The 26,455-nt window shown below is 43.2% G+C and overlaps 1 protein-coding gene across 1 annotated transcript; it reads left to right on the top strand.

Moving 5' to 3' along the window:
* The first annotated feature begins 1,629 nt into the window (after positions 1 to 1,629).
* TINCR (TINCR ubiquitin domain containing) lies at positions 1,630 to 23,966 on the top strand. The gene is made up of 2 exons (XM_075338571.1): positions 1,630 to 1,957; positions 22,344 to 23,966. The coding sequence occupies exons 1-2, from the start codon at positions 1,695 to 1,697 to the stop codon at positions 22,345 to 22,347; spliced, it is 267 nt and encodes an 88-aa protein (XP_075194686.1). The 5' UTR covers positions 1,630 to 1,694; the 3' UTR covers positions 22,348 to 23,966.
* The last annotated feature ends 2,489 nt before the right edge of the window (positions 23,967 to 26,455 follow it).

Consider the following 26,455-nt stretch of genomic DNA (forward strand, 5'->3'; position numbering starts at 1 on the left):
GGCAGGCTCCGGACCATCAGGCAGTACTGCAGGGGATGGAGACCCGGACAAGCTCCCCCAAGAGGGCAGTGGAATCCAGAGACTTGGTTTACTACGTTGTCAGCATCTGCTTTCCTTCTGAGTGAATACTTGATCACCCGCTGCTCCCAGCGAGCCTGCACTCCCCTGCAATTCCCCCCATCATCCAGAGTCCAGGGGGCCTTCCCTACCCGTGGAGGGTAACGTCATCTGGCTGCCCCATTCCATCACCCCGGGTACTTCCAACGGCAGCGGCGGTATTCCCCGTTACCGCACACCACGGGTGGTGTCACAAACTATCTAATCCCCTGTAAATAATCCCCCCATCAGATTTTAGAGTGACCCTTAGCCCCCGGGTCCGGAGAACCTCGAGCCACGAGTAGCGACACCCGGATCCGAGCGTTTCAACCGCTGCTGGGGCGGTAGACAATAGCTCCACAGCCTCCATGCCCACGGGCATTGAAGGAGCGCCGAAGCCCTCCATCGTAACCAGGGCCCAAGGTTGCACTGTGGCATTGTCCGGGTCCTGCTGTGTCTCACCAGTCCCATCGACGACCTGAGGAGTCCGGTCACCCTCCTCCATCTCCCATCGCAGCTGCTTAGGTAGTAAGAATCGTGGCTTCTGGGAGCGGGTGATGTTAGGTCAATGTCACCTGTGGAGACCAGGGGCGGGTCGAGGGATGAGTCCCAGCCTTTTTGGCAGAAGATTTGCCCATATTACCAATATAGAACTAGTTTCTGGGTAAAAGTTGTAGCGGAGCTCTGGGCACTCATCTTCACTCGGCCATGTCAGGCTCTGCCCCTCAGCACTTGGAATTTTGTTGGAATTTAAAGGGAAGCTGTCAGGTGCAATATGCATAGAACCACGAGCAGTTTTGGGTGCATATTGCTAATCCCTGCCTAACCATCCTTGTATATACTAGCATAGATAAAGAGATCTTTAGAAAAAGTATTTCTAAAGATCAGAGGGGAACTAACATACTTTTCCATTCAGCATCGTACCTGTATTTGCTGTGACCGTGTATCTGAATGCTGGGCACTTCCGGTCATGCACAGTATGAAGCCGGGTGTACGCGTCCTGCTTTCAGATAGGTCTACTGCGCATGAATGCAAGTGCCCGGCTTTCAGAACAGCATTCACCACGAGCACAGATACGTGCGGCACCGCTGGGGACGCAGCATTGAATAGCATGTTAGTACACCCCTGTGGGCATGCTACCATGCTAAGAGGGCATACTAGTCAGGGGATATAACACCCTTGGGACTAGTCCCCGCGCTCATTAGCATAAGATAAAAGATCATTAGAAATACTCTTTCTAAAGATCTCTTTATGTATACTAGTGTATACAGGGACGGTTAGGCAGGGATTAGCAATATACACCCAGAACTGCTCGTGGTTCTCACTGCATATTGCACCTGACACGTTCCCTTTAACAAATCAACCTTACTTGAAATGAAATGAGTTAGCATTAGGGTAGATGAGTGCTTTGGACTATCTAATTACATCAGCGTGTGAACCTGCATCTCTACAAGACTATGCATGTCAAGCAAGCACAAGAACTTGCATAAAGAATGCAGTCTCTACCAGTCAAACAAGAAACACAAGGTATTAATTTATTCACGTTCTTCGCTAAGGTTAGGCCTCTTCCCTGCTTAAAATGTCTAAAGCATGTTGAAATGGAAAAGCTGCGAAGATTAAGTTTAAATTGGGTAAAGTTCGAGATCATAGTCCACATACAAGAGGACTGTCGGATGTTTCCAGTGGCTGTCAGGCCAACGGACACTATAAAGGACCTTAGAGTCAACCTTGTAAAACAAGGAATCACCTCGTGGAAGAAGCATTTCTCCTACAATGGCAGAGAATTGGGGGAGTATGAAACAATTAGAAACCTAAACATCAAAAGCGGAGCTGTTATATTACTTCTTAATAAAAGCTCAAGGTAGGCATTTTTCCAAATTTCTGTACATTCATTATAATGTAAATGAAAATTATTTTGCTTTAAAAAACAAAGCGATTAAAAGCATACATGTAGTAATATAAATGCTACATTGTATTTGGATTTTGTATTATTATGGATAATTCCTTACCTACAAGTACCTCCAAAAAGTTCCCATAAAATAATATGGTGTACTATAATGTGTTTCAGTATACCACAATACTAATAAAGCAATTTATTAGTGTTCTGCATTATATCATTTATTTGCTTGCTTTATATATAAAATAAAAAACATACAAAAAGTGTAATCATAGTCAATATTTCGTTTTTTAAAGAGAAATTTATGTTTTGAAAATTGTCTCCCATTTCCATGCAGAAAAAGAGTTCCATTGGATCCGTTTGATTGTTTTTCATCCATATATGCACTTATATTAGATCCATATGTCCACATTAGGCTCATTTTTAGCTACATATTTCAAATATTTCGTATTGTTTTTGTCCTCCTCTTCTGTATTGTTTCAACCCACCTCACTGATTTTTCAAATAGCGGATAAGTTAAAAGGCTAAAAAAGTCATATCCTTTTACTGTATGTGATCTGTTTTAATAGATAGGATTTTTGTTGTTTTTTATTGAATGTGTTGTAGTGATGAGTAAATATATTCTGCACTATTCATTACGAATATTAAGGTATTTGGGATATTCGTTACTTGTCGAGTATTTTGGTATTCACTTCATAAGTTTCAAGTCCGCTTTCTGCCCATATGTGGTAATTTTCAGCCACTAAACATGTGGGATTGCCTGCCAATCACAGTAATGCTGTAGTCATCTTTGCTACTGGCATTACTGTGATTGGCAGGTGTAGTGGGGAAAAAAATGACATGCGGTCTCCCCGCCTATTTGTTATAACCAGAGCAGGTAAAGTAGACAGCTGGGGACTAGTATTCTCAGGCTGAGAAGGTTCATAGTTATTATTGATCCTTCCCCTGCCTAAAAATAGCAGCCTGGAGCTGCCCCACAAGTAGCGCATCCATTAGATGTGCCAATTGTGGAGCTTTTCCGGCTCATCCTTCGTGCGGTGGCAATCAGAAAGTATTGGATGGAGTTGATGTCAGCTGTAATTTGTCAAAAATCACAGCTGCCATCAAGCCCTGAGTTGGTAAAGGCGAGGTGTCGATGAGACCTCCCGTCCATTACCAGACTGTAAAAAAAAAAAAAAAAAAAAACACACACAAAAAGTCCTTTATTTATAAAAAAAACCCACACCTTCTTTCACCAATTTATTAACCGCCAAAACACCGCTGCAGGTCCAACGCATTCCACATAACATCCCATGATGATCCCGGCTCTGCTACATCATATTTCATGTTGAGCTTTGACATTAGAACACGTGAGCAGCATGGGAGCTGCCAGAAGTGAACTCAATTCCGGGCTGTCTGATTGTGTGTCACTGTGGCAATGTAGTTCAATAAACTGGCACTAAGTTTACCTGAGGTCACTTCTAGTGGTTTTCACAGCACCCTCTGTGTGAGCCACCAGCTGTAACCTCAGGTGAACTCAGTGTCGAACTGTCTAATTGTGCTGCTGCTGTGACACACAGTCCAGCACTAAGTTCACCTGAGGTCGCAGTTGGCAGCTCACACAGAGAGTACCATGAGAGCCAATAGAAGTGACCTCAGTTGAACTCAGTGCCAGTCTGTCTGACTGCGTCGCATGGCGGCCGTGCAGTCTGACAGTCTGGCAGTGACTTAACCTGAGGTCACAGCTGGCGGCTCACACAGAGGGTACTGTGAGATCCACTAGAAGTGGCCGCAGATGAACTCAGTGCCGGTCTGCCTGACTGCATGGCACGGCAGCACTGCAGTCTGGTAGTCCGGCACTAGTTTCACCAGTGGTCACAGCTGGCAGCTCACAGAGGGTACCACCAGAACTGACCTCAGGTGAACTCAGGTCCAGACTGCGCTGCTGACATGACACATAGTCAGACATTGCGGCACTGAGTTAACCTGAAGTCACTTCTGGCAGCTCCCATGCTGCTCTCAGTGTGTCCAAGAGGTGAGCAGCCACATGTTTTCTAATGTCAGCATTCAAGATGTCCTCCAGCTGTAGTAGAGCATGGATTGTCGGCGACATCATGTAGATTACGTCGAAGCTACGAAGGTGTTTTGGGGGTTATTAAATTGGTGAAAAAGTGTGTAGGTTTTTTGTTTTGTTTTTCTTAAAAGAAAACAGGGTTGATAATGGCCAATAGCTTGAAAGCAGCTGTGATTTTTACAAATTACAGCTGATATCAACCCCAGATATTAACCAGATTGCCACCGCACCAAGGCAATCAGGTAAAGCACCACAACTGGCGCATCTAATGGATGAGCCAATTGTGGGGTGTCTGTGGGCTGCTATTTTTAGGCTTGGGAGGGCCGTGTAACCATGGACCTTCTGAGCCTGAGAATACCAGTTCCCAGCTCTCTGCTTTATCTGCGCTGGTTATTAAAAATAGGCAGGATCCAGAGCCTTTTTTTTCAACTTAGTGGGCCAGCGTCAGTGAGGGCTGAAGTTCACAGTTGTCTACTTTACCTGAGATGGTTATCCCAAATAGACGGGGAACTGCATGTCAAAGTGTAATACTCTGACAACATTGTTTCCAGATGCGACTTGAGTTTCAGGGATGCCTCCAGGCATTTTCTCCATGCTGTTCCCTTTCAATTTTACCACATTTTCATTCATTTTGGCATTTTTACAGCCCAAAGAAACATCCTGTTAGGGTTTTCAGGAAAATTATTTGAGCTTCCCATTGACTTACATTAGATTTGTTATTTGTGAAGATTACACAAATAGTATGAAACATTCGAGACAAATAATCTGAACCCGAATATATTAGTATTTGCCCATCATTAGTCTACTGACAATTTTCATCCAAAAACCAAATCAGATTTTTTCATGCTGAATTTTTTTTTAACTGAATTTCAATTACATTCATCTGATTTTAAAATTATTCACTTGATTGAGACCATTGGCAATATTAAGGTAAGGGCTCGTGCGCACGTTTGATACTGACATGCATTTACGCTGCGTATTGCACTGCAACGTAAATGCATGCGTCCTGCGTCCCCAGCACAATCTATGTAGATTGTGCATGATATGTGCGCACAATGCTTTTATGAATGCAGTGATTTGGGTGCTAAAATTTTGACCCAAATCTGTGCATTCATAAAAGCAGCATGTCAATTATTTGTGCGTTCTGGATGCAGCTCCTGCTCTGTCTATGGTGGGGGCAGCTTCCAGAGCTCATGAAATCGGCTTTTTTTTAAACAAAAATCTGCATTAATTATGCAGTGTTTCTGCAGCGATTTGAAGTGTACATGTGCTGTCAAATCCCTGCAGAATATTCAGCAGTTACAGGAGTTACATGCGCATGAGCCCTAAGTGTGTAAACCTACGGCCATGTTCACATACTGCATCTTTTACTGCATTTTTGGTGCATTTTTGAGATCACAAAGATGCCCCTAAATACATGCATTTCCTTCCCCCAGCAAAGTCTATGAGATTTATATTTTGCTGTCCACAATGTGCATCTTTTTTTGGCTGCATTTTTGAAGATGCAGCAGTGAATTCTTTTTGTGTTTTTCCAGCATTTTTGAGCCCTTCCAGTCAATAGGTTTGACTTAAAAAACGCTTTGGGAAAAATGCAGTAAAAACACGTAAAAAATGCTTATGTTTTTTCATGTGTTTTTACCGTGGGTGTGTTTTTTTTGGGCCCAAAACACTGCATCTTTGTGGTTAGGAAAATATGCAGTGTGTGAACATAGCCTAACACGCCGGTCATCCCTTTTACAATGAATGGAGAGAGAGCACGTATAATCATCCAACACTCCACTCACATGAGGCTCTTCAGAGCTCCTGTTTTAATGATTGGTGGGGGTCCCAGTAGTTGGATCCACAGTGATTAGGAAATTATCCTTTGGATAGGGAATAACTTCCAAACTTGAGAATACCCCTATAACCCCATTACATCCTAGGTCGTACCTGTCACTTTAATGCGGGCTCAGATAGCGAACCCACATTATTTCCAGTATATGTTTGCCGATCTGATCAGACATGTGCAGCTAAATCCTGCTTTACACCTTGCAATTAAGCATACGATATCGTATGTGATCGTACCCGCCCCCATCGTATGTGCGACACGGTCAATTTGTTGAATGTGTCGCACAATCGAATAATCCCCCGTCACACATACTTACCTGTCCATACGACCTCGCTGTAGGCGGCGAACATCCACTTCCTGGAGTGGGAGGGACATTCGGCGTCACATCGATGTCACGCTGCAGCCGGCCAATAGAAGCGGAGGGGCGGAGATTAGCAGGACGTAAACATCCCGCCCACCTCCTTCCTTCCGCATAGACGGCCGGGAGCCGCAGGACGCAGGTAAGATCTGTTCATCGTTCCCGGGGTGTCACACACTGCGATGTGTGCTACCCCGGGTACGATGAACAACCTGACGTTCAATTTTTAGGAAATGAACGACGTGCATGCGATGAATGTTTTACCGTTCAATCGCAATCGCACGTAGCAGTTACATGCTACAATGTAACTTACGATGCCGGATGTGCGTCACTTACGACGTGACCCCGCCGACACATCATAAGATATACAGTAGCGTGTAAAGCGGGCTTTACAGGAGCGGATGGATCTCCGATCTACTCCTGCTTGTTAGCTAGAGAGATCGCTCTGTCAAACTTTGACACCGCAATCTAATGAGCTCTGGGCAGGGATTGCGCCATTCCCCACCATCGACAGCCCTATGATGCAATCATCATGGCGTCAATAGGTTGTCATGACAGTGTGGGGTCAGTTGTCCCCTGTCATGATGTACTTCCTCTGACTGCTAGCATTAACAGGAAAATATCATTTCTGCTGTTCAGAGCGATGCTGAAGCAATCAGATATTGCAGGCTTCAAGTCCCCAAAGGGGACTAGTGCAATCAATAAAAAATATAAACAGTTTTTAAAAATATGGAGGAAAAAAAATCTAAAAGTCCCATTCACCCCCCTCCCCCTTTGCCCCATTGAAAATAAAACAATTTAAAAAGTAAATACACGTTTGGTATCGCCGAGTTCAGAAATACCTGATCTATCAAAATAAAAAATCAATAAATCAGTAAATGGCGTAGTGAGAAAAAAAAATCATAACACCAGAATTTTTTGGTCGCTGCAACATTGCATTAAAAAGCAATAATAAGTGATCAAAGCATCGCATCGACCCAAACATGGTATAATTAATCATTTCAAGTCAAGACAACAAAAAATTTCGCAAACAGCCCCAGATCCTGAGAAATGAGAATGCTATGGGTCTCGTAAAATGGCGACAAAAAAAAGCGCAATTCTTATTTTTTTTTAAAAAAACTTCTGAATTTTCTTTACCACTTAATAAACGTAACACTATACATTGTTGGTATCTACAAACTCGTTCTGACTTGGATAATCATATTTCTAGGTCAGTTTTACCATATAGTGAACATGATAAATAAAAAAGATAAAAAATCATTTATGCACTTTTTTTTGCATTTTCTCCACACTTTGAATTTTTTCTCCCTTTCCATTACAATATGGGACAGAATGAATGGTGTCATTCCCGCAAAAAATAAGCTCTCATATGGCTATATTGACAGAAAAATAAAAATAAGTTATGGCTCTTGGAAGAAGGGGAGGAAAAAAACAAAAATTAAAAATGGAAAATCACCCAGTGGTAAAGGGGTTAAAGGCTGCTTTCATATGAGTGCATTATTCATCAATAGTCAATCCTTTTTCTACCTGTAATATAGAGCTATGTTAATTTAATATCCATGCACATGGCTTAGGAAAAATAATGTATACAGAATGCACCACTTACATTCATTTTGCAAATGGAAAACCCCTATTAAAATCTATGAAGAACAAAATACAATTGCACACCTGTGAGCTTGGTATTGCACTAGTCATAAATACTCCGTCTTTCAATCTTACTCTCTTAAGCCCGCTACACACGCTTCAATATATCTCACAATCCGTCGTTGGGGTCAAGTTGTAAGTGACGCACATCCGGCATCGTTTGTGAGGTATCTGCGTGTGACAGCTACATGCGATCAGGATTGAACGCAAAACCGTTGATCGCAAACACATCGTATCATTCTCTAGAATTGAGCGTTTTGTTGCACGAACCTAGTCAATTGTAACGTGTGACATCCCTCATACGATTTTGTTGTCTGATGCTATGTGCGCAGGTGTGCGCTCTGCACCGCAGCTTAAAAAAGGTCTGCTTCAGAGCGCAGCTGAAAAGCTGCGTTCTGAAGCGCCTCACAATGTCTGTCATGCACTAATCTCTGTCAGTCCGTCACTATCTCTGTCCCTCACTCTCTGTCCATGTCAGTCTATCCCCCTCTCTCATATACTCACCAATCCCCGATCCCCGGCGCTGCACGGCATTCACACTGCTCCGGCGGCTTTTACTGTTTTGAAAAAGCCGGCCGCCCATTAAACAATTTCGTATTCCCTGCTTTCCCCGCCCACCAGCGCCTATGATTGGTTACAGTGAGACACGCCCCCACTCTGAGTGACAGGTGTCACACTGCACCCAATCACAGCAGCCGGTGGGCGTGTCTATACTGTGTAGTGAAATAAATAATTAAATAATTAAAAAAAATGGCGTGCGGTTCCCCCCATTTTTAAAACCAGCCAGATAAAGCCATACGGCTGAAGGCTGGTATTCTCAGGATGGGGAGCTCCACGTTATGGGGAGCCCCCCACCCTAACAATATCAGCCAACAGCCGCCCAGAATTGCCGCATACATTATATGCGACAGTTCTGGGACTGTACCCGGCTCTTCCCGATTTGCCCTGGTGCGTTGGCAAATCGGGGTAATAAGGAGTTATTGGCAGCCCATAGCTGCCACTAAGTCCTAGATTAATCATGTCAGGCGTCTATGAGACACCTTCCATGATTAATATGTAAATTACAGTAAATAAACACACACACCCGAAAAAATCCTTTATTAGAAATAAAAACACACACATATACCCTGGTTCACCACTTTAATCAGCCCCAAAAAGCCCTCCTTGTCCGGCGTAATCCAGGATGATGCAGCGTCGCATCCAGCGCTGCTGCATGGAGGTGACAGGAGCAGCAGCAGACACAGCCGCTCCGGTCACCTCCACACAGCAAATGAACACAGCCGCGCGATCAGCTGCTGTCACTGAGGTTACCCGCGGCCACCGCTGCATCCACCGGTGGCCGCGGGTAACCTCAGTGACAGCAGCTGATCGCGCGGCTGTCTTCATTTGCTGTGTGGAGGTGACCGGAGTGGCTGTGTCTGCTGCGGCTCCGGTCACCTCCATGCAGCTGCGGTGGAAGTGACGCTGCATCATCCTGGATTACGCCGGACAAGGAGGGCTTTTTGGGGCAGATTAAAGTGATGAACCAGGGTATATGTGTGTGTTTTTATTTCTAATAAAGGATTTTTTCGGGTGTGTGTATTTACTGTAATTTACAGATTATTCATGGAAGGTGTCTCATAGACGCCTGACATGATTAATCTAGGACTTAGTGGCAGCTATGGGCTGCCAATAACTCCTTATTACCCCGATTTGCCAACGCACCAGGGCAAATCGGGAAGAGCCGGGTACAGTCCCAGAACTGTCGCATATAATGTATGCGGCAATTCTGGGCGGCTGTTGGCTGATATTGTTAGGGTGGGGGGCTCCCCATAACGTGGAGCTCCCCATCCTGAGAATACCAGCCTTCAGCCGTATGGCTTTATCTGGCTGGTTTTAAAAATGGGGGGAACCGCACGCCGTTTTTTTTAATTATTTAATTATTTATTTCACTACATAGTATAGACACGCCCACCGGCTGCTGTGATTGGGTGCAGTGTGACACCTGTCACTCAGAGTGGGGGCGTGTCTCACTGTAACCAATCATAGGCGCAGTTGGGCGGGGAAAGCAGGGAATACGAAATTGTTTAATGGGCGGCCGGCTTTTTCAAAACAGTAAAAGCCGCCGGAGCAGTGAGAAAGCCGTGCAGCGCCGGGGATCGGGGATTGGTGAGTATATGAGAGAGGGCTGCTAACTTCAGTAACTTAGGAGATTAGCGGTCACCGGTGAGTCTTCACTGGTGACCGCTAATCAGGGCGCGACACAGACAGAGCCGCAGCATGACAATGAAGTCGAGTGAAGTTCACCCGAGTTCATTCTGACAGTGCGGCTCTGTCTGTGTCTGCTGTCATCTGCCATTCAGCTCTGCTACATGGCTGTCTGTGTCTGCTGTCAGCGGCCATGTAGCAGAGCTGAATGGCAGATGACATAGTAAAAACGCATCCCTACACATTACACACGCTTGGCAAGTCAATAAATAAAAAAAAAAAAGGGTGCCCAATGCATACGTCACAGAACACATGATCTAAAGGATCGCACACAAAATTGACCAATTTAACATAGACTACTAACGCTCGTGTGACAGCAAATGAACGACCAACGTGAAATCTCATAGATCCCGTATGCAACCTGGGCGTGTCACATCGCAAATGCGATTGTACAACTAATTGCAACGTGTAAAGTGGGCTTTAGGCCCCTTTCACACGTCAGTGATTCTGGTACATTTGTGCTTTTTTGTAAACGTACCAGAATCACTGATATACACAGACCCATTATAATGAATGGGTCTGCTCACACGTCAGTGATTTGTCACTGCACGTGTCTCCGTGCAGCGTACCCGCGTGTGCGAGATTGCTGCACGGATACATGTCCATTTTTTTCTGGCATCACTGATGTCCCACGGACCACGCAGTGGTGTGATCCGTGAAACACGTGCCAGAAAAAAACGTGCTTTTAAAATAATAAACATTTTAACTCACCCGGCGTCCAGCGATGTCCTCTGCAGCCCGTTCTCCCTGCTCCTTCTGTGCCGGCTGATTACTGTCGCGCATATTCATTATGCACGACACAGCCGACCCGGAAGCAGCTCCTGCAGGGGTCACCGCCGGCCGGATGCTGCGTCGCAGGAGGATTCAGCACCACGGACAGCGGGAGCGTGCGCAGGTGAGTGAATCTCTAAGTGCAATCACGGGCCACGGAGAACGGAGCCCGGATTGCACTTAGACAACCCACGTGTGCCGTGATTTTTGGCACACGCAGGGACATGTGCGTGTTTTACACGCCAGTGAAAAACGTCTGTGTTTTTCACTGACGTGTGAAACGGGCCTTATATAGTTTAATTTGCCTAAAAGGCAGCACATCTGTATCACTGATCAGTAATAATGGAGACAAAGTGATGTAACTTCAGTGCATCTGTACTGTGGATCAATATCACAAGCATTCTCCAACATACTCATGTGAAAAACTCTTTAGGCTCATTCATAGGTAGAATTAATTCTGCAACAATTTTTTTTTTAACTTTGAGGCTATGAGCGTACGTTGCGTTTTTCATGCGTTCGTGAACTGCAGCATTTTAATGCAAAATTGCATGCGTTTCGATTTCCAGGCAAAGTCTATGGTAAATAGGGCTTTCTTGTGCCCACAATGCTGTTAAAAACGCTGCGTTTTTGGTGTAAAAAATTTGTCAAAATCTCTGCGTTTGAAGAAGCAACATGTCAATTGTTTTTACCATTTTGGCAGTGTTTTGCTAACATTGAAGTCAATGAGAATTATCAAAACACATCCTTAGGCCTCTGCCACACTCACGTGAAATTCACGCACGTGCCGAGAGACACGTATTTCCCCTGCGTGTTGCGTGCAGGTAAGTACGTGTCTCTGGTACCTGCGGGACACGTGTGTTCTACGTGTGCTATCCGCGATAGCACACGTAGAACCGGTAATTTACATACTCACCTGGTCCTTCCTGCTGTCCGCGCTGCTGTCTGTGGTGCTGATCCTCGGTCTCCAGCCCTCCCGTCTTCCTGCTGCTGCTGCTGCCAGGCAGTGAAGTGAATATTCAATGAGAATAATGAGCGGCGGTTGGCAGCAAGAGGCAGCAGCGGCAGAGACAGGAGGGCTGGAGATGGTGAGTTAATGTTTTTATTTTTTTTCACTGACACGTGTGTTTTCTCCGGCGCGTGTCACACGGGACCGCATCCACACTACACCCGTGTGGTGTGGGTGCGGGCCGTGTGACACCCGTGCTGCGGGAGAAAACACTGACATGTCAGCGCTTTGAAAAACGCACACACGTACAAACGCACACAGACACACGTTCCGCGTGGTTTTACGTGTGTGTGCCTGCTACAATAGGGTAGCATTGCTTAACATGTCTCCGTGCCACCGGTACGTGCAAAAAATGACAAACACGTGCGGCACGGATGTGTGTCACAGGCCTTAAAGAAATTTCTAGCGTTTTACATGCTTTTTTAATGTTAAACGCATGCTTTTTTGTCAAAATCAAAGCATGCATTTTTGGCATTATAGTGAGGTCAAGAGGTTTCCATTTGCCATCACATCCATTCCGACTTTAAAAAATGAGTAAAATAATACTCTTACTTTATTTTGAACATAATTATTAAATCTCATTAATCATTTTCGGTAAATTATCATTATAGTGTATGATTTAAAGGATATTATTTTTTTTTTTCATTTTTTTCCTACTGTTTGAATGTTCAACCTTTATTTAGTTGTTTATTTGTATACGCATCTCAATTTAAGCACTGAAAATGCATGTAAAACGCGGTCAAAACGCAGCAAAAACGCTATAAAAATGAATGCGTATTTCCAGTGTTTATGTGGTCAAAACCAAATTTGACAATGACATTTTCTGCCAGAGGATGCGTTCATTTCTGCAAGGTACTGGACGCAACGTGTACACATAGCCTGATACATTTCCATCCCCATTGCACTGAATGAATCCAATGCTAGATCCTTTTATTTTTGATTTTGCATTTCCTATATGGATACAAAAAGGGAAACACATACTGGACATGTGAACCTAGCCTTAAAGGACCTCAGGAACCTGTAGGCACAAAATGTTTTCTAGTGAAATCCAGATAAAATCCCAGCAATCCATGAATCCAGAAATCAGAAAGAAAGCTTTGATAACATTTTATTCCAGTCAGCTAACAACATGAAGTTACCATGTTTCCCTCAAAATAACAACTACCCCGAAAAAAAGCCCGAGCATGATTTTATTGGATTTTTGGAGTATGCTTGGAATAGAATCCCTACTCCAAAAACAAGCCCTAATTTCAGTCAAGGCCGGCATTAGGGGGGTGTCAAACTGCTCAATTTCTCATGGCCCCCACTATCTTAGGGACCGCAACATTTGTATTCCGAGGTTAAGATTGTTTAAGGACCTTTGGTGACTTCAGTCATGTGACCAAAAGTGTCTTAATTGCAGGAGTCTAAAGGCCATGTCTCACTAAGCAACATCGCTAGTAACATCGCTGCTGAGGCACGACTTGCTAGCGATGTTTCTGTGTGTGACATCCAGCAACAACCTGGCCCCTGCTGTGAGGTCGATGGTTGTTGCTGAATGTCCTGGACCATTTTTTAGTTGTTGCTCTCCCGCTGTGAAGCACACATCGCTGTGTGTGACAGCGACAGAGCAACAACTAAATGTGCAGTGAGCAGGAGCCGGCTTCTGCGGACGCTGGTAACCAATGTAAATATCGGGTACCCAAGAATTTAACCCGATGTGTACTCTGGCTAGGAGTGCAGGGAGCCAGCGCTAAGTGGTGTGCGCTGGTAACCAAGGTAAATATCGGGTTGGTTACCCGATATTTACCTTAGTTACCAAGCGCAGCATCGCTTTCACGCGTTGCTGCTGGCTGGGGGCTGGTCACTGGTTGCTGGTGAGATCTGCCTGTTTGACAGCTGACCAGCAACCCGTGTAGCGACGCTCCAGCGATCCCTGCCACGTCAGGTTGCTGGTGGGATCGCTGGAGCATCGCTTAGTGTGACGGTACCTTTAGGCTATGTGCACACTTTGCGTTGAGTTACTTGCAGTTCTAAACGCATCCTTCTGGCAGAAATTGTCTTTGTCAAATTTGGTTTTGACCACAAAAATGCTAAAAATACACTTGTGTTTTTACCGCGATTTACATGCTTTTTCCTTGCTTAAAGTCAGATGCGTTTTGAATACAAATACACTACTAAATAAAGTTTAAACATTCAAACACTATGAAAAAAAGAAAAAAATGATAACAAATATCATGATTAAAATCATACACAAAATAGCTAATTTTATTAAAATGATAACTGTGTTCTAATATTTATGTATAAAAAAACGTTAAATTATGGATTTTCATTAACATAATTGTCGAACTATGTGTGTGTGTAAAGGGACATATCATGCCCTTAATATAAAGTCAAAAACGCATGTGTTTATTTTGTCAAAAAAGCATGTTTTCTGCAACAAAAAAAGCATGTAAAATGCTAGGATTTTGATTTAAGTGGGCTTTACATGCTATGAGATCACTACAGCGATCTCGTTGGGGTCACGGATTTTGTGACGCACATCTGGCCGCTGTAGCGATGCTGTTGCGTGTGACACCTATGAGCGATTTTGCATCGTCGTAAAAATATGCAAAATCGCTCATCGGTGACATGGGGGGGTCCATTCTCAAATATCGTTACTGCAGCAGTAACGAATTTGTTCCTCGTTCCTGCGGCAGCACACATCGCTCCGTGTGACACCGCAGGAACGAGGAAGCTCTCCTTACCTGCCTCCTGGCTACAATGCGGAAGGAAGGAGGTGGGCGGGATGTTACGTCCCGCTCATCTCCGCCCCTCCGCTTCTATTGGGCGCTGCTGTGACGTCGCTGTGACGCTGAATGAACCGCCCCCTTAGAAAGGAGGAGGTTCGCCGGTCACAGCAACGTCGCAGGGAAGGTAAGTCCGTGTGACGGGTCCGGGCAATGTTGTGCGACACTAGCAGAGATTTGCCCGTGTCGCACAACCGATGGGGGCGAGTACACATGCTGGCGATATCGGTACCGATATCGCAGCGTGTAAAGCGGCCTTTAGGATGCGTTTTGAAAGTTCTCATTGACTTTAATGTTAGCAAAACGCTGTCAAAATGGCAAACACAATTGACATGTTGCTTCTTTAAACGCTGAGTTTTTGCCAAATTTTCTGCAACTGAAACGCTGCGTTTTTAACAGCATTGTGCACACAAGAAAGCCCTATTTCCCTAGACTTTGCTTGAAAATCAAAACGCATGCATTTTGGCATTAAAACGCTGCAGTTCAAAAAGCTGCGGAAACGCATGAAAAAAAGCAAAGTGCGCACACAGCCTAAAAGAACTGCAGGATTAATATTAGGGAAAAGGGAGAACAAACTAAGCTACCATGCTTTCTTTCATAGACAATCATTTTGGCTATCACATACATAAATTTGACTTGCAACTATTTAGCATATGACTAGTTATGCAGATTCTTCCGATGTCACTGCATTGTTACTGTTTTCCTCCTGGTATTTGAAAAATCTTGATCCTCCTGTATACTACAAATTACAACCTGTTCTCACATTTCTTGATAGCTCAGTGTGTTAATAGGTTGAATATCAAGCTAACGTTACTGGTTCAAATCGAGGAGAAGTCATGAAGAATATTTGCCAAACTGCATCATGTGAGTTCCATGACACTTAGAAGAATATGAAATGAAGTCTGTCCATTCATTCAAAGCCAAGAAGTGAATGTCCAGGCAAAATATTGGAGTCAACAAGAAGGCCCCTCACAAGGTCTATCAGTTTGGGCATGACAAACATGGCAGTGGAAGTGGCTTGTATGCTTCACAATAGTGAAATCACAGACGTCCATGCAAGCAACATGCAAAGCATGTTACACAAGTTTGGAATGGTAGCCAGATAAAAGATGAAGAAGCTTTGACTTCAGTATTGACTTAAGAAGCTTCAGCTCAAGTTTTCAGAAAGTGTGATAAGTGGACAGTAGAAAATTGGAAACGGGTGATTTGGAGCAATGAGACAAAATTCAATACGTAGACTAGACACTGATGGGTGCAAATGGGGAAGGGATAAACAAGGGAAAAGGGGGGTTAATGGATCAAGAAATAGAAGGGACTCTCAAGTTCAGTGGAGGAAGCCTGATGATATTGGGTTATTTGACAGCCAAAGGTATTGGATAGTTGACCAGGATCGAGGGGGGTCTCAATGCTGAGTTATATGTGAGTATCCAACAAGACGAGTTACTTTGTACACTCGAGTACTATGGGTATGAAAAGGATGATATAGTGTTTCAGCAGGACAGCAACCCAAAACATATCAAGATTGGCAAAGAAATGGATCAATGACCAGGAAGTAGAGGTGCTGGATTGGCTTCCACAGTCTCCAGACCTTAACCCAATCAAACACCAACATTGGGATTGTGTAGAAGAGATATGGGATCAGATTTCAGTTGAGACATGATTGAATCTAATTTAGGGCACGCACAGAAGGATTCAGGCAGCGCTGAAAGCCAAAGGTGGATTTACAGAATAAAAACAAAAAATTAAAATTAAACTTTTGATTTTTTTTTAGGAGCAAAACCGTAACAATGCAGTGACATGACAAGAATCTTCATAATTAATTATATGCTAAATAGTTGCAAGTCAAATTTATGTATTAGATAGCCAAGATGAATGTCTATAAAATGAATGAAGTCTTATGCGCAAAGCTGTAGTGGATGGTGAGATATGGAGCCTGAAAGTCAAACGTTCAAAACATTGTTACCCTTTTGCTCATCAGTGTAGCTAGATAGATAAATAAACATGTGTTACACACAGGGTTTAGAGCATTAGGTTGATGTTCCAGAATGTCATATGACTATATTTGAATAAATGTTGATTTTTTTTTGCTCAAGAATAAGGCTGTGTCCGCACTTTGCATCGTCGTAGTTGCAGTTCTAAACGCATCCTCTGGCAGAAATTGCTTTTGCCAAAGTTGCTTTTGACCACAAAATCGTGGTAAATACGCGTGCGTTTTTACCGCGTTTTACCCGCATTTTTAGCGATTTTTACCTGCGTTTCCATCGCTTCAAGTCAGATGCGTTTTGATTACAAAGACACTACTAATTAAAGTTTTGACATACAAACACTATGAAAAAAGGGGAAAAAAAAGGAAATAAATATAATTATTTACATCATAACGAAAATAATTATATTTAATATAATTATAAAGGTTTTATTCTATTTATCGCTAAAATTCCAAGAAATTATTATTTTTCATTAATTTAATTGTCGGACTATGTGTGTGTAAAGAGACATATTCCATTATTTTGAAGTCAGAAACACATGCGTTTATGTAGTCCAAAACTCATTGTTTCTGCAGCTAAAAAGCATGTAAAACGCTGGAATTTTGATGTTTCTTGCTTTTTACAACCTCTCATTGACATCAATGTTAGCAAAACGCAGCCCAAATGGAAAAAACAATTGACATGCTGCTTCTTTGAATGCTGAGTTTTGCCCAAAATTATGCAAATTGAACGCAGCGTTTTGAACTGCAAAGTGCGCACAAGAAATCCCCTTTTCCCATAGACTTTGCTGGAAAATCAAAACGCATGTGTTTTGGCATGAAAACGCTGCAGTTCAAAACGCTGCAGAAAAGCAGCTAAAAACGCAAAGTGCGGACACAGCCTAAAAGTGGATTGCTGTTCATGGGGAAAAAAAAGTAGACATTCCCTGAAAGTAAGCCCTTGCCCATCTTTCGGAGCATAAAATTATGTAAGACCCTTCCATATTTTCAGTGAAACATGGTATATATATATATATATATATATATATATATATATATATATATGAAGGGGGTATTTACACGGGAGTTGTATAATTCGTGATGCCACCCGTGGTGTACGGTAATTTTGGGGAGTACCGCCGCTGCCGTTGGGAGTACCCGGGGTAATGAAGTGGGGCAGCAAGGTGTCGTAGCCCTCCACAGGTAGGGGGATGCCCCAGGACTCGGTGAGGGGGGATGCCATGGGATGCAGGGGTCACTCTCGTACTCCGTCAATAAGCAGACGCTAACAACCGGGTAAACCAACTCTCTGGGTGCCGCTGAGGGGAGCTCGTCCGGGTCCCGTCCCCAATAGTGTTGCCTGGTGATCTGCCCCCCAGCACTAAGTTTAACTTCAACGTGGTGGCCCAGTAGTAAGGAACTTGCTGGGCCTCGCTCCCCACTATGGCTAAGTATGGCAGCTTGCTCTCAGGGCTCATGCTTGTGATTTTCTGGACCGTTTTGGATTGGAAAGTCCTATCCCCCTCTTTGTGCTAATTCCCCAATTCTGGAGCGGGTGGAAACAGATCATAAAGGCTCCGTTCTCCTCAGGTAAATTGTTAGGTTGCCTGAAGCTTCTCCCCAACCTAGGGTCCGTGTACCCCGTCGTGCCTTCGGCCCCAAACCGGTGATAGTGCTAGGCTGCTGGCTGTCCTTCTCGACAGGTCCAGGCCCTTTGCAACAATCCCCTGCGACCGGGGGTCCGACTCCTCTAGGCCCAGACCACCGTCTGCATCCTAGACAGCTTTTCCAGGAGCCACCGCTCCCGACCTCCTCTCACTCTCACTGCCTTTTACTGTATGACTACACTTCTCACCTCACCTCCCTGACCCCCCAAGTGGGCGACTCTATTCCACTCAAGCTGTCCACTGGTGTGCCTGGTGGGTGTGGTGCAGGGTGTATTTAGGATTTTATTGGCTGTTGGAGGCAACACTACTTTGTTAGGGGCCCAGAACCATGAGGGACTTGGAATACCACACAGAAGGACAGTTTGCACAATACCCTGTGATGACCTGATAGTCCAGGGGCGTCACAGTAAGAAATGGAAAAAATACAAAATGACTGTCAATCAACATCGATCTGGGGCACCATGCAAAATCTCACATCATGGGGTATCCAGGATCATTAGGAAGGTGAGAGTCAGCCTAAAACTACATGGGGGGAACTTGTTATTGAATGATCTCAGGCATCTGGGACCACTGTCACCAAGAAAACCATTGGTAACACATTATGCCGTAATGGATTAAAATCCTGCAGTGCTCGCAAAGTCCCGCTGCTCAAGAAGGCACATGTACAAGCCCATTTGAAGTTTGCCAATGAACACCTGGATGATTCTGAGAGTGATTGGAAGAAGGTGTTGTGGTCTGATGAGACACCAATTGAGTTATTTGGCATTTACTCAACTCACCGTGTTTGGAGGAAGTGAAATGCTGCCTGTGACCCAAAAAACACAATCCCCACTGTCAAGAATGGAGGTGGAAACATTATGTTTTGTGGGTGTTTCTCTGCTAAGGGCACATGACTACTTCACTGCATCAATAGGACAATGGATGGAGCTATGTACTGTAAAATCCTGAGTGAAACCCTCCTTCCCTCCACCTGGACATTAAAAATGGGTTGTGGCTGAGTCTTCCAGCACGACAATGACCCAAAGCATACAGCCAAGGCAACAAAGGAATGGCTCAAAAAGAATCACAATAAGGTCGTGGAGTAGCCTAGCCAGTCTCCAGACCTTAATCCCATAGAAAACTTATGGAGAGAGAGGAAGCTCCAAGTTGCCAAGTGACAGCCTCAAGATCTTAATGATTTAGAGATGATCTGCAAAGAGGAGTGGATCAAAATTCCTCCTGACATGTGCACAAACCTCATCAACTACAAAAACGTCTGACTGCTGTGCTTGCCAGCAAGGGTTTTGCCACCAAGTATTAAGTCTTGTTTGCCAGAGGGATCAAATACTTATTTCTATGTGTAAAATGCAAATAAAATGTATATAATTTATACAATGTGATTTTCTAGATTTTATTTTGGATATTCTCTTACTGTCAAAATTAACCTACCCTCAAAGGGAAGGTGTCGCGAATTTATATAATCCAAACAATGATTACTTGTAAGATAACATGCAGTTATAATGTTATCTTGCTTTAAATAAAGATGTCTTTCAGTTTTTATAATCCTGGAAAGCTGGCAATGGAGGCTGCCATTTTACATTCCAAGTTTTAGCACGACAGTGCAGGCTCAATTTACAGCACTTCATGGAAATAGGCGATAGTAGTCGGATTCCGACCACTTTAGTTTATTACAACTGAAATGGTAATGCCTATGTGGGCTGCCCAATTCACAGCCGTGGGTGTGTTCAGCCACCATTTTTCCATAGCCCATGCTTTCGGCTGAGCTGCATTTTTCCCCTACAGCCAGGATCTGAAAGACCAAGCAGTACCATCGTAACAGATCCTAGAACAGTAACGTTACCGACAGCTGGAGTGGTGCGCAACGGTGGATTACTGTCTGCAATGACACTCCCTCCCCCCACTCCACCCAGCCCCACTCTCCCCCCCACTGCCGCCGTCCATACAGCAGAGCTGTGTGTGTGTTTGTTTGTGTGCATGCAGAGCATGTGAGTACCGGCGCCCCTCCCCCCTCTGCCGCTGCTACTGTCTCCACTGACACCCACCTGCTTCCCCTCTAATCCTGTCCTATGTGGTATTGTCTGCTGAGCCGTGTATCTAATCCTCTCCTGTGTGATACAGCAACTCAGCAGTCAGTATCTAATCCTATACTGTGTGATACTGTCTGCTTAGTTGTTGTTCTCTAAACCTATCCTGTATGATACTGCCTGCTGAGCTATGTATCTAATCCTCTCCTATATGATACTGTCTACTGAGCCATGTATCTAATCCTCTCCTATGTGATACTGCCTGCTGAGCCATGTATCTAATCCTCTCCCATGTGATACTGTCTACTGAGCCATGCATCTAATCCTCTCCTATGTGATACTTCCTGCTGAGCCGTGTATCTAATCCTCTCCTATGTGATACTGTCTGCTGAGCCATGTATCTAATCCTCTCCTATGTGACACTGCCTGCTGAGCCATGTATCTAATTCTATCCTGTGTGATACTGTCTGCTAAGCCGTGTATCTAATCCTCTCCTATGTGATACTGCCTGCTGAGCCATGTATCTAATCCTCTCCTATATGATACTGCCTGCTGAGCCGTATATCTAATCCTCTCCTATGTGATACTGCCTACTGAGCCATGTATCTAATCCTATCCTATGTGATACTGTCTGCTGAGCCGTGTATATAATTCTATCTTATGTGATACCCTCTGCTGAGCTGAGTATCTAATCCTACCCTGTGTGATACTGTCTGCTGAGCTGTGTATCTAATCCTATCCTGTGTGATACCCTCTGCTGAGCTGTGTATCTAATCCTATCCTGTGTGATACTGTCTGCTGAGCCGTGTATCTAATCCTATCCTGTGTGATACTGTCTGCTGAGCCATGTATCTAATCCTATCCTATGTGATACTGTCTGCGGAGCTGTGTATCTAATCCTATCCTGTGTAATACCCTCTGCTGAGCTGTGTATCTAATCCTATCCTGTGTGATACTGTCTGCTGAGCTGTGTATCTAATCCTATCCTGTGTGATACTGTCTGCAGAGCTGTGTATCTAATCCTGTCCTGTGTGACAGTCTGCTGAGCTGCGTATCTAATCTTCTCCTGTGTGATACTGTCTGCTGAGCTGTGTATCTAATCCTATCCTGTATAATACTGTCTGCTGAGCCTTGTATCTAATCCTATCCTGTGTGATACTGTCTGCTGAGCTGTGTATCTAGTCCTATCCTCTGTGATACCCTCTGCTGAGCTGTGTATCTAATCCTATCCTGTGTGATACTGTCTGCTGAGCTGTGTATCTAGTCCTATCCTCTGTGATATCCTCTGCTGAGCTGTGTATCTAATCATATCCTGTGTGATACTGTTTCCAGAGCTGGGTATCTAATCCTATCCTGTGTGAGACTCTCTGCTGAGCCGTGTATCTAATCCTATCCTATGTGATACTCCCGCTGTCCTTGGTGACACTTTACACATTTCTAGTCACCAGCAAAATGGCTCCGCACTGTGTCCCTACATTTCATTCTCTCTTATCTTTTGGAAACACTCAGGTTGGGAGGGTGAGGTGTGCCATCACACAAATGAGAGCAGATTCTGCCCACTTTACTGCAGCTGTAATCCAGGCTTTTTCTACAGTGGGATTTCTGTAGGATTTCAGCAGCTACTCCCCCTAGTGTTTAACAGTGGAAAATATCAAACCTTTTATTTTTTTTTTTTATATTTCGCTCAATTAAAAACAAATAATATTTAAACAAAACATTAAAACATTAATACTTTACATTTTTTCAGTTATTGCAATTCTTTTTTTTGGACAAGACCTTCCCTTTAAAATTATAAACTGTTTATGTCTTTGTCAGTGGGCAAACTTACAAAATCAGCAAAGGATCAAATAATTATTTCCTTCACTATACATTAGATGATCAATGATTATTTTCAAGAATGTGTATTGAATCTAATATGAATGAATGAACCACTGTTTCTTATTAATCTAATAAGTTTTGTGTTTTTTTTAAACTTTCATAATTCACAAAATCTTTATTTTTATGTTTTTTTTGGACCACAGGTAATTACTATTGTTGCATTATATTTATGAAATATAAGCACAGACTGAATATATTATTCAGTCTTTGGGAATATGGATCATCGTCTAGAAGAGAATCTCGAACGCCTGGATATACAAGATAACTGACTATGACAGACCAGCCTGAAGCGATTATCAGAGGTCGAGGAATTCATGGGAGTTTATGGACAACTTCAGAAATGTGGTAGACATTTTAAATATTGGATCTAGAAGTTCAACATTCCTAGAATGACAGCGACAAGAAACAAAAATCTGATGCGCCTACCTCTGTAAAGCTGGAAACTGTAAATGATTTGTAAGCCAGATGACGTGTATATTGTTTAATTTGTATTTACACCCTGTTTGTTGTAGATCTATAAGGTAATTCGCCACCTCTCCTTAAAAGGATATGACCATTCACTAATAATAAAATACCTTAAAACACATAGTAAAACACTCATGATCAACGCTTACCAATCACAGGGAACGTACTAATGTATATATAGATATATGAATAGAAACAACATGTATTTAAAGGGACTATGTCAGCAAGTTTGTACTATGGAATCTCAGAGCTGCCTGATGTACAAGCAGGAAGCCTGATTCCAGTGATTGGTATAGTTTTTAAAGCATCCCTGTATTCCCAGATGAAGCTATGTATAACCCCGCCCACACTACTGATTGGCAGCCTTCTATGTATGTCCACTGTATGTTGTCAGAAAGCTGTCAATCAGCTTGGGGGTGTGGCTAAACAGATTAGATGGACTGGTTTGCATAAGACACCTAGTCCTGCAGTGACAATCTCCTGCTGATAAAACACTTATTCCACTCAAGCTACTGCAAGCTGCTGAACAAGTGACCCATCTCTGGAATCAGGCTCCCTCTGCCCCTACATTATGCTGCTGTCAGATGTAATATCAAAAACTTTCTGATAGACTACCTTTAAATCTAGTTCTGTTTTTTTCATAATGATACTGTTCACTGATTACTTTATCACAAAAAGTGAGACTCATTAAGAGATGAATAAACAAACATATAGAATATAAAGATATGAAGTACACATCCCATTCATCATAGCAGGGGGGCATCAAAGGATATCAAAATCCGACACTTATCTGCTCTACAAGACATTGCAGGCTTATATTGTCCACCTTATATAACGGCTGTCAAATTACCCCAGTTTATAAACCAGCCTGTGCCTATATCAGTTAATTGCACTGATCACAGATAGTCATCCTCTATGGCATAAGCACGGGATGTCCTTATACATATTTATTATCCATTTCACAGGGGACCAATCATGTGTCATATTTTACCATGCATTGTCCCTCTAAAATAGCCTTAATCCTCCAAGGAAATCTGATATTTGGAACAGTCATAAGTTAAAAATTCTCATTCTTGTATCTGATATATGTATATAGGTTCAATTTTATTTAAGTAGAGACATAGGCCATTTTTAATTATAATGTTTGCCATTTCATACAACTAATATCACGTTTCTCTTTCAATTTTACTTTTAAGTTTGTACTGTATGTCACATGCTTGTGTACAGTTTAATTGCATCTTTTATGTATATGGCTTAAACTATTATTATTTTTTATATTAAATTTGTATTAATTACAACAATATTTTGTCAGTAGATTATTGCTTAGAGGTAGCCCATTATCCTAAAATATAGACAGAATGAAACATGCCGTTTTCGAGGCTTTGAGAAGGATCTGAAATGAAGAAAACTATTAAAGGAAAGACTGAATCAACTCCCTCATGTATTTGACTAAAAAACAAAAAGGCAGAAAGTTGATTGAAGCCTTTTTTGTTACAGAAGCAGATGGTACTTCAGGGCCGTTTTTACTACTGTGTCCTGGAAATGTTTGGTAGATAAGTCATGCATCTGCTATTTCTATTGAGGTTCTCCACACCATACCTTTATGGACCTCACATTGCACATATGGGCACCAACATGCTGGAAAAGAAAAGGGCATTCTCATATTCTCATCTCTCTCAAATCCATTACTACTGGGTCCAGTGGTCCCCACCATCTTTACACCACTCCAACTGACTCTTGGCATTGTACATTGTGGTTTTAGGCTTCTGTGTAGTTGAATGACCATGAAAACCAGTTGATAGAACTTCTGATTCACAAATATGACATTTACAGTTGATTAAGGCAGATCTAGGAGATAAACATTTCACAAACTGACCTTTGGAAAAGGTCATGTGCTCCAACACTGTTATGTTAGATGTTATTAGGCTCTCCATTGTGCCAGATTTTCTTGATTGTTACAGCCATTTACATTGTATGTGGCTGAAATAATAATTTTTAATTTTATTCATTTATATAGCACTATTAATTCCACAGCGCTTTACATACATTGGCAACACTGTCCCCATTGGGGCTCACAATCTAGTGTCCCTATCTGTATGTCTTTGGAGTGTGGGAGGAAACCGGAGTACCCGGAGGAAACCCACGCAAACACGGGGAGAACATACAAACTCCTTGCAGATGGTGTCCTTGGTGGGATTTGAACCCAGGACCCCAGTGCTGTAAGACTGCAGTGCTAACCACTGAGCCACCATGTCGCCCAATATGAAATAATCTAGTATGGCTATAAATATATTGTGAGGACTTGTATAATGCATACTCAGATACTCAGAAACTCAGATTCTAAATTTGCAGTTCAAACAATCAATTAACAATTGGTGAATAATGGATCCAAGGTTCTAAAATTTTGGACAACTCGCAACTAGGTGGGTAATAAACTAAACTGAAGCATCAGTATCATCACAGCTTGAAGATAGTCTACGTAATAAAGGTCTTCACAGCTGCTCAACATCAGGGTAGGAAAGCAATTATAGTGAAAAACACAGTTTGGACTGAATGCTTGGTGCCCTCCAAAGACTTCCCAGTCTTTCTGCCTATGATGGTGCTTGTCAACTAGCCATTACCCTGGTGTTATTCTCTAGCAATATACATAAGGCTAATTCCTTTATGTTTGCCTGTTCAGTGTTTACCGCCACTTTGTCTTCTTCCTAGAAATCTTTCCTTCCAGTTTTTTTGCCTATGCCACCTCTACACTGACTCCAATACTCTACACTGACTGCTCTCTTTATCAGTATACCACCTTTTCAATTGAAAAACACGCCAACCTGGACCACAGGAGCTCCTCTGGTCCCTCACTACAAACTATCCATGGAGCACAGCTTTGTTGCTCCAGTCCCTCTATTTGTTCAGATATATATTGTAACAAGTATCAGACAATATAAATTACCAATCATGCCTTTTAACAAAAATAAAGAGATTACATGTGATCATACCCAAACTGCAGATATACTATAGGTTGTATGTAGTGTCGGCGTTCCTGCACTACCCTGCCTTTCCCCAGCAGTAATGCTGACTCACTTACCCCTACGGCCAGATAGCATCCTCCCCTGCACTTTGAGGGCTGTCCATGTGTTTGTATGCTTCTTCCTCCTAGGACCCCGCACAGGTGCCGCACAGGTCCCCCCAGAATGTGCCTAGGGTGTATGCACATACAGTGGCTCTGCTCTTTAAATGCTATATCCCAGAAGTGCGTCTCAGCCATAGGCTGAGAGGCACTAGGTACTTAAGGCATCCTCCCACTAAGGGAGGTGCCTGCACAACGCCTTTAGTTGGTCAGTCTTACCCATCTTCTAACTAGTTTTCAGTTTCAGTGCTCCTACACCTGTGTCCGCCTTCCCATACCTGCCTTAGTCAAATCCCTTCCATGTCAGGGTAAGAAAGAGGCCCCACTGTGGTTCAGTGGGTCCACATCTACCCCCATGTGCCACCTCTACAACCTGGAGTGTTACATTGTAAATGATTTTGCCTGACATTTATTCTGTTCTCCCTGAAATCAGTGGTCCCCAAGCTTTCTTGCCCTGAGAGTGACATTCAGCTCTGAGAGCTGTTCATGAGCCACATCTAGCACCCCTCCATCACGTAGTAGTGACAGCCCATTATCGATATAATAACAAACAAAATTCTCCATAGAAAGCACACCAAACCCTTGTGCCTCCATCCCTCATAGACAGTATACTTACATCCAAGGTTCCTACTCTACCTGCATTCTGTATTCTCACATCAAGCACCCTGC

The sequence above is a fragment of the Anomaloglossus baeobatrachus genome, chromosome 1, assembly GCF_048569485.1.
Source record: "Anomaloglossus baeobatrachus isolate aAnoBae1 chromosome 1, aAnoBae1.hap1, whole genome shotgun sequence".
NCBI lineage: Eukaryota > Metazoa > Chordata > Amphibia > Anura > Aromobatidae > Anomaloglossus > Anomaloglossus baeobatrachus.

Bases quoted from the DNA above. Each gene is read 5' to 3' on its own strand.
- TINCR (XM_075338571.1), top strand. From the start codon at position 1,695: ATGGAAAAGCTGCGAAGATTAAGTTTAAATTGGGTAAAGTTCGAGATC.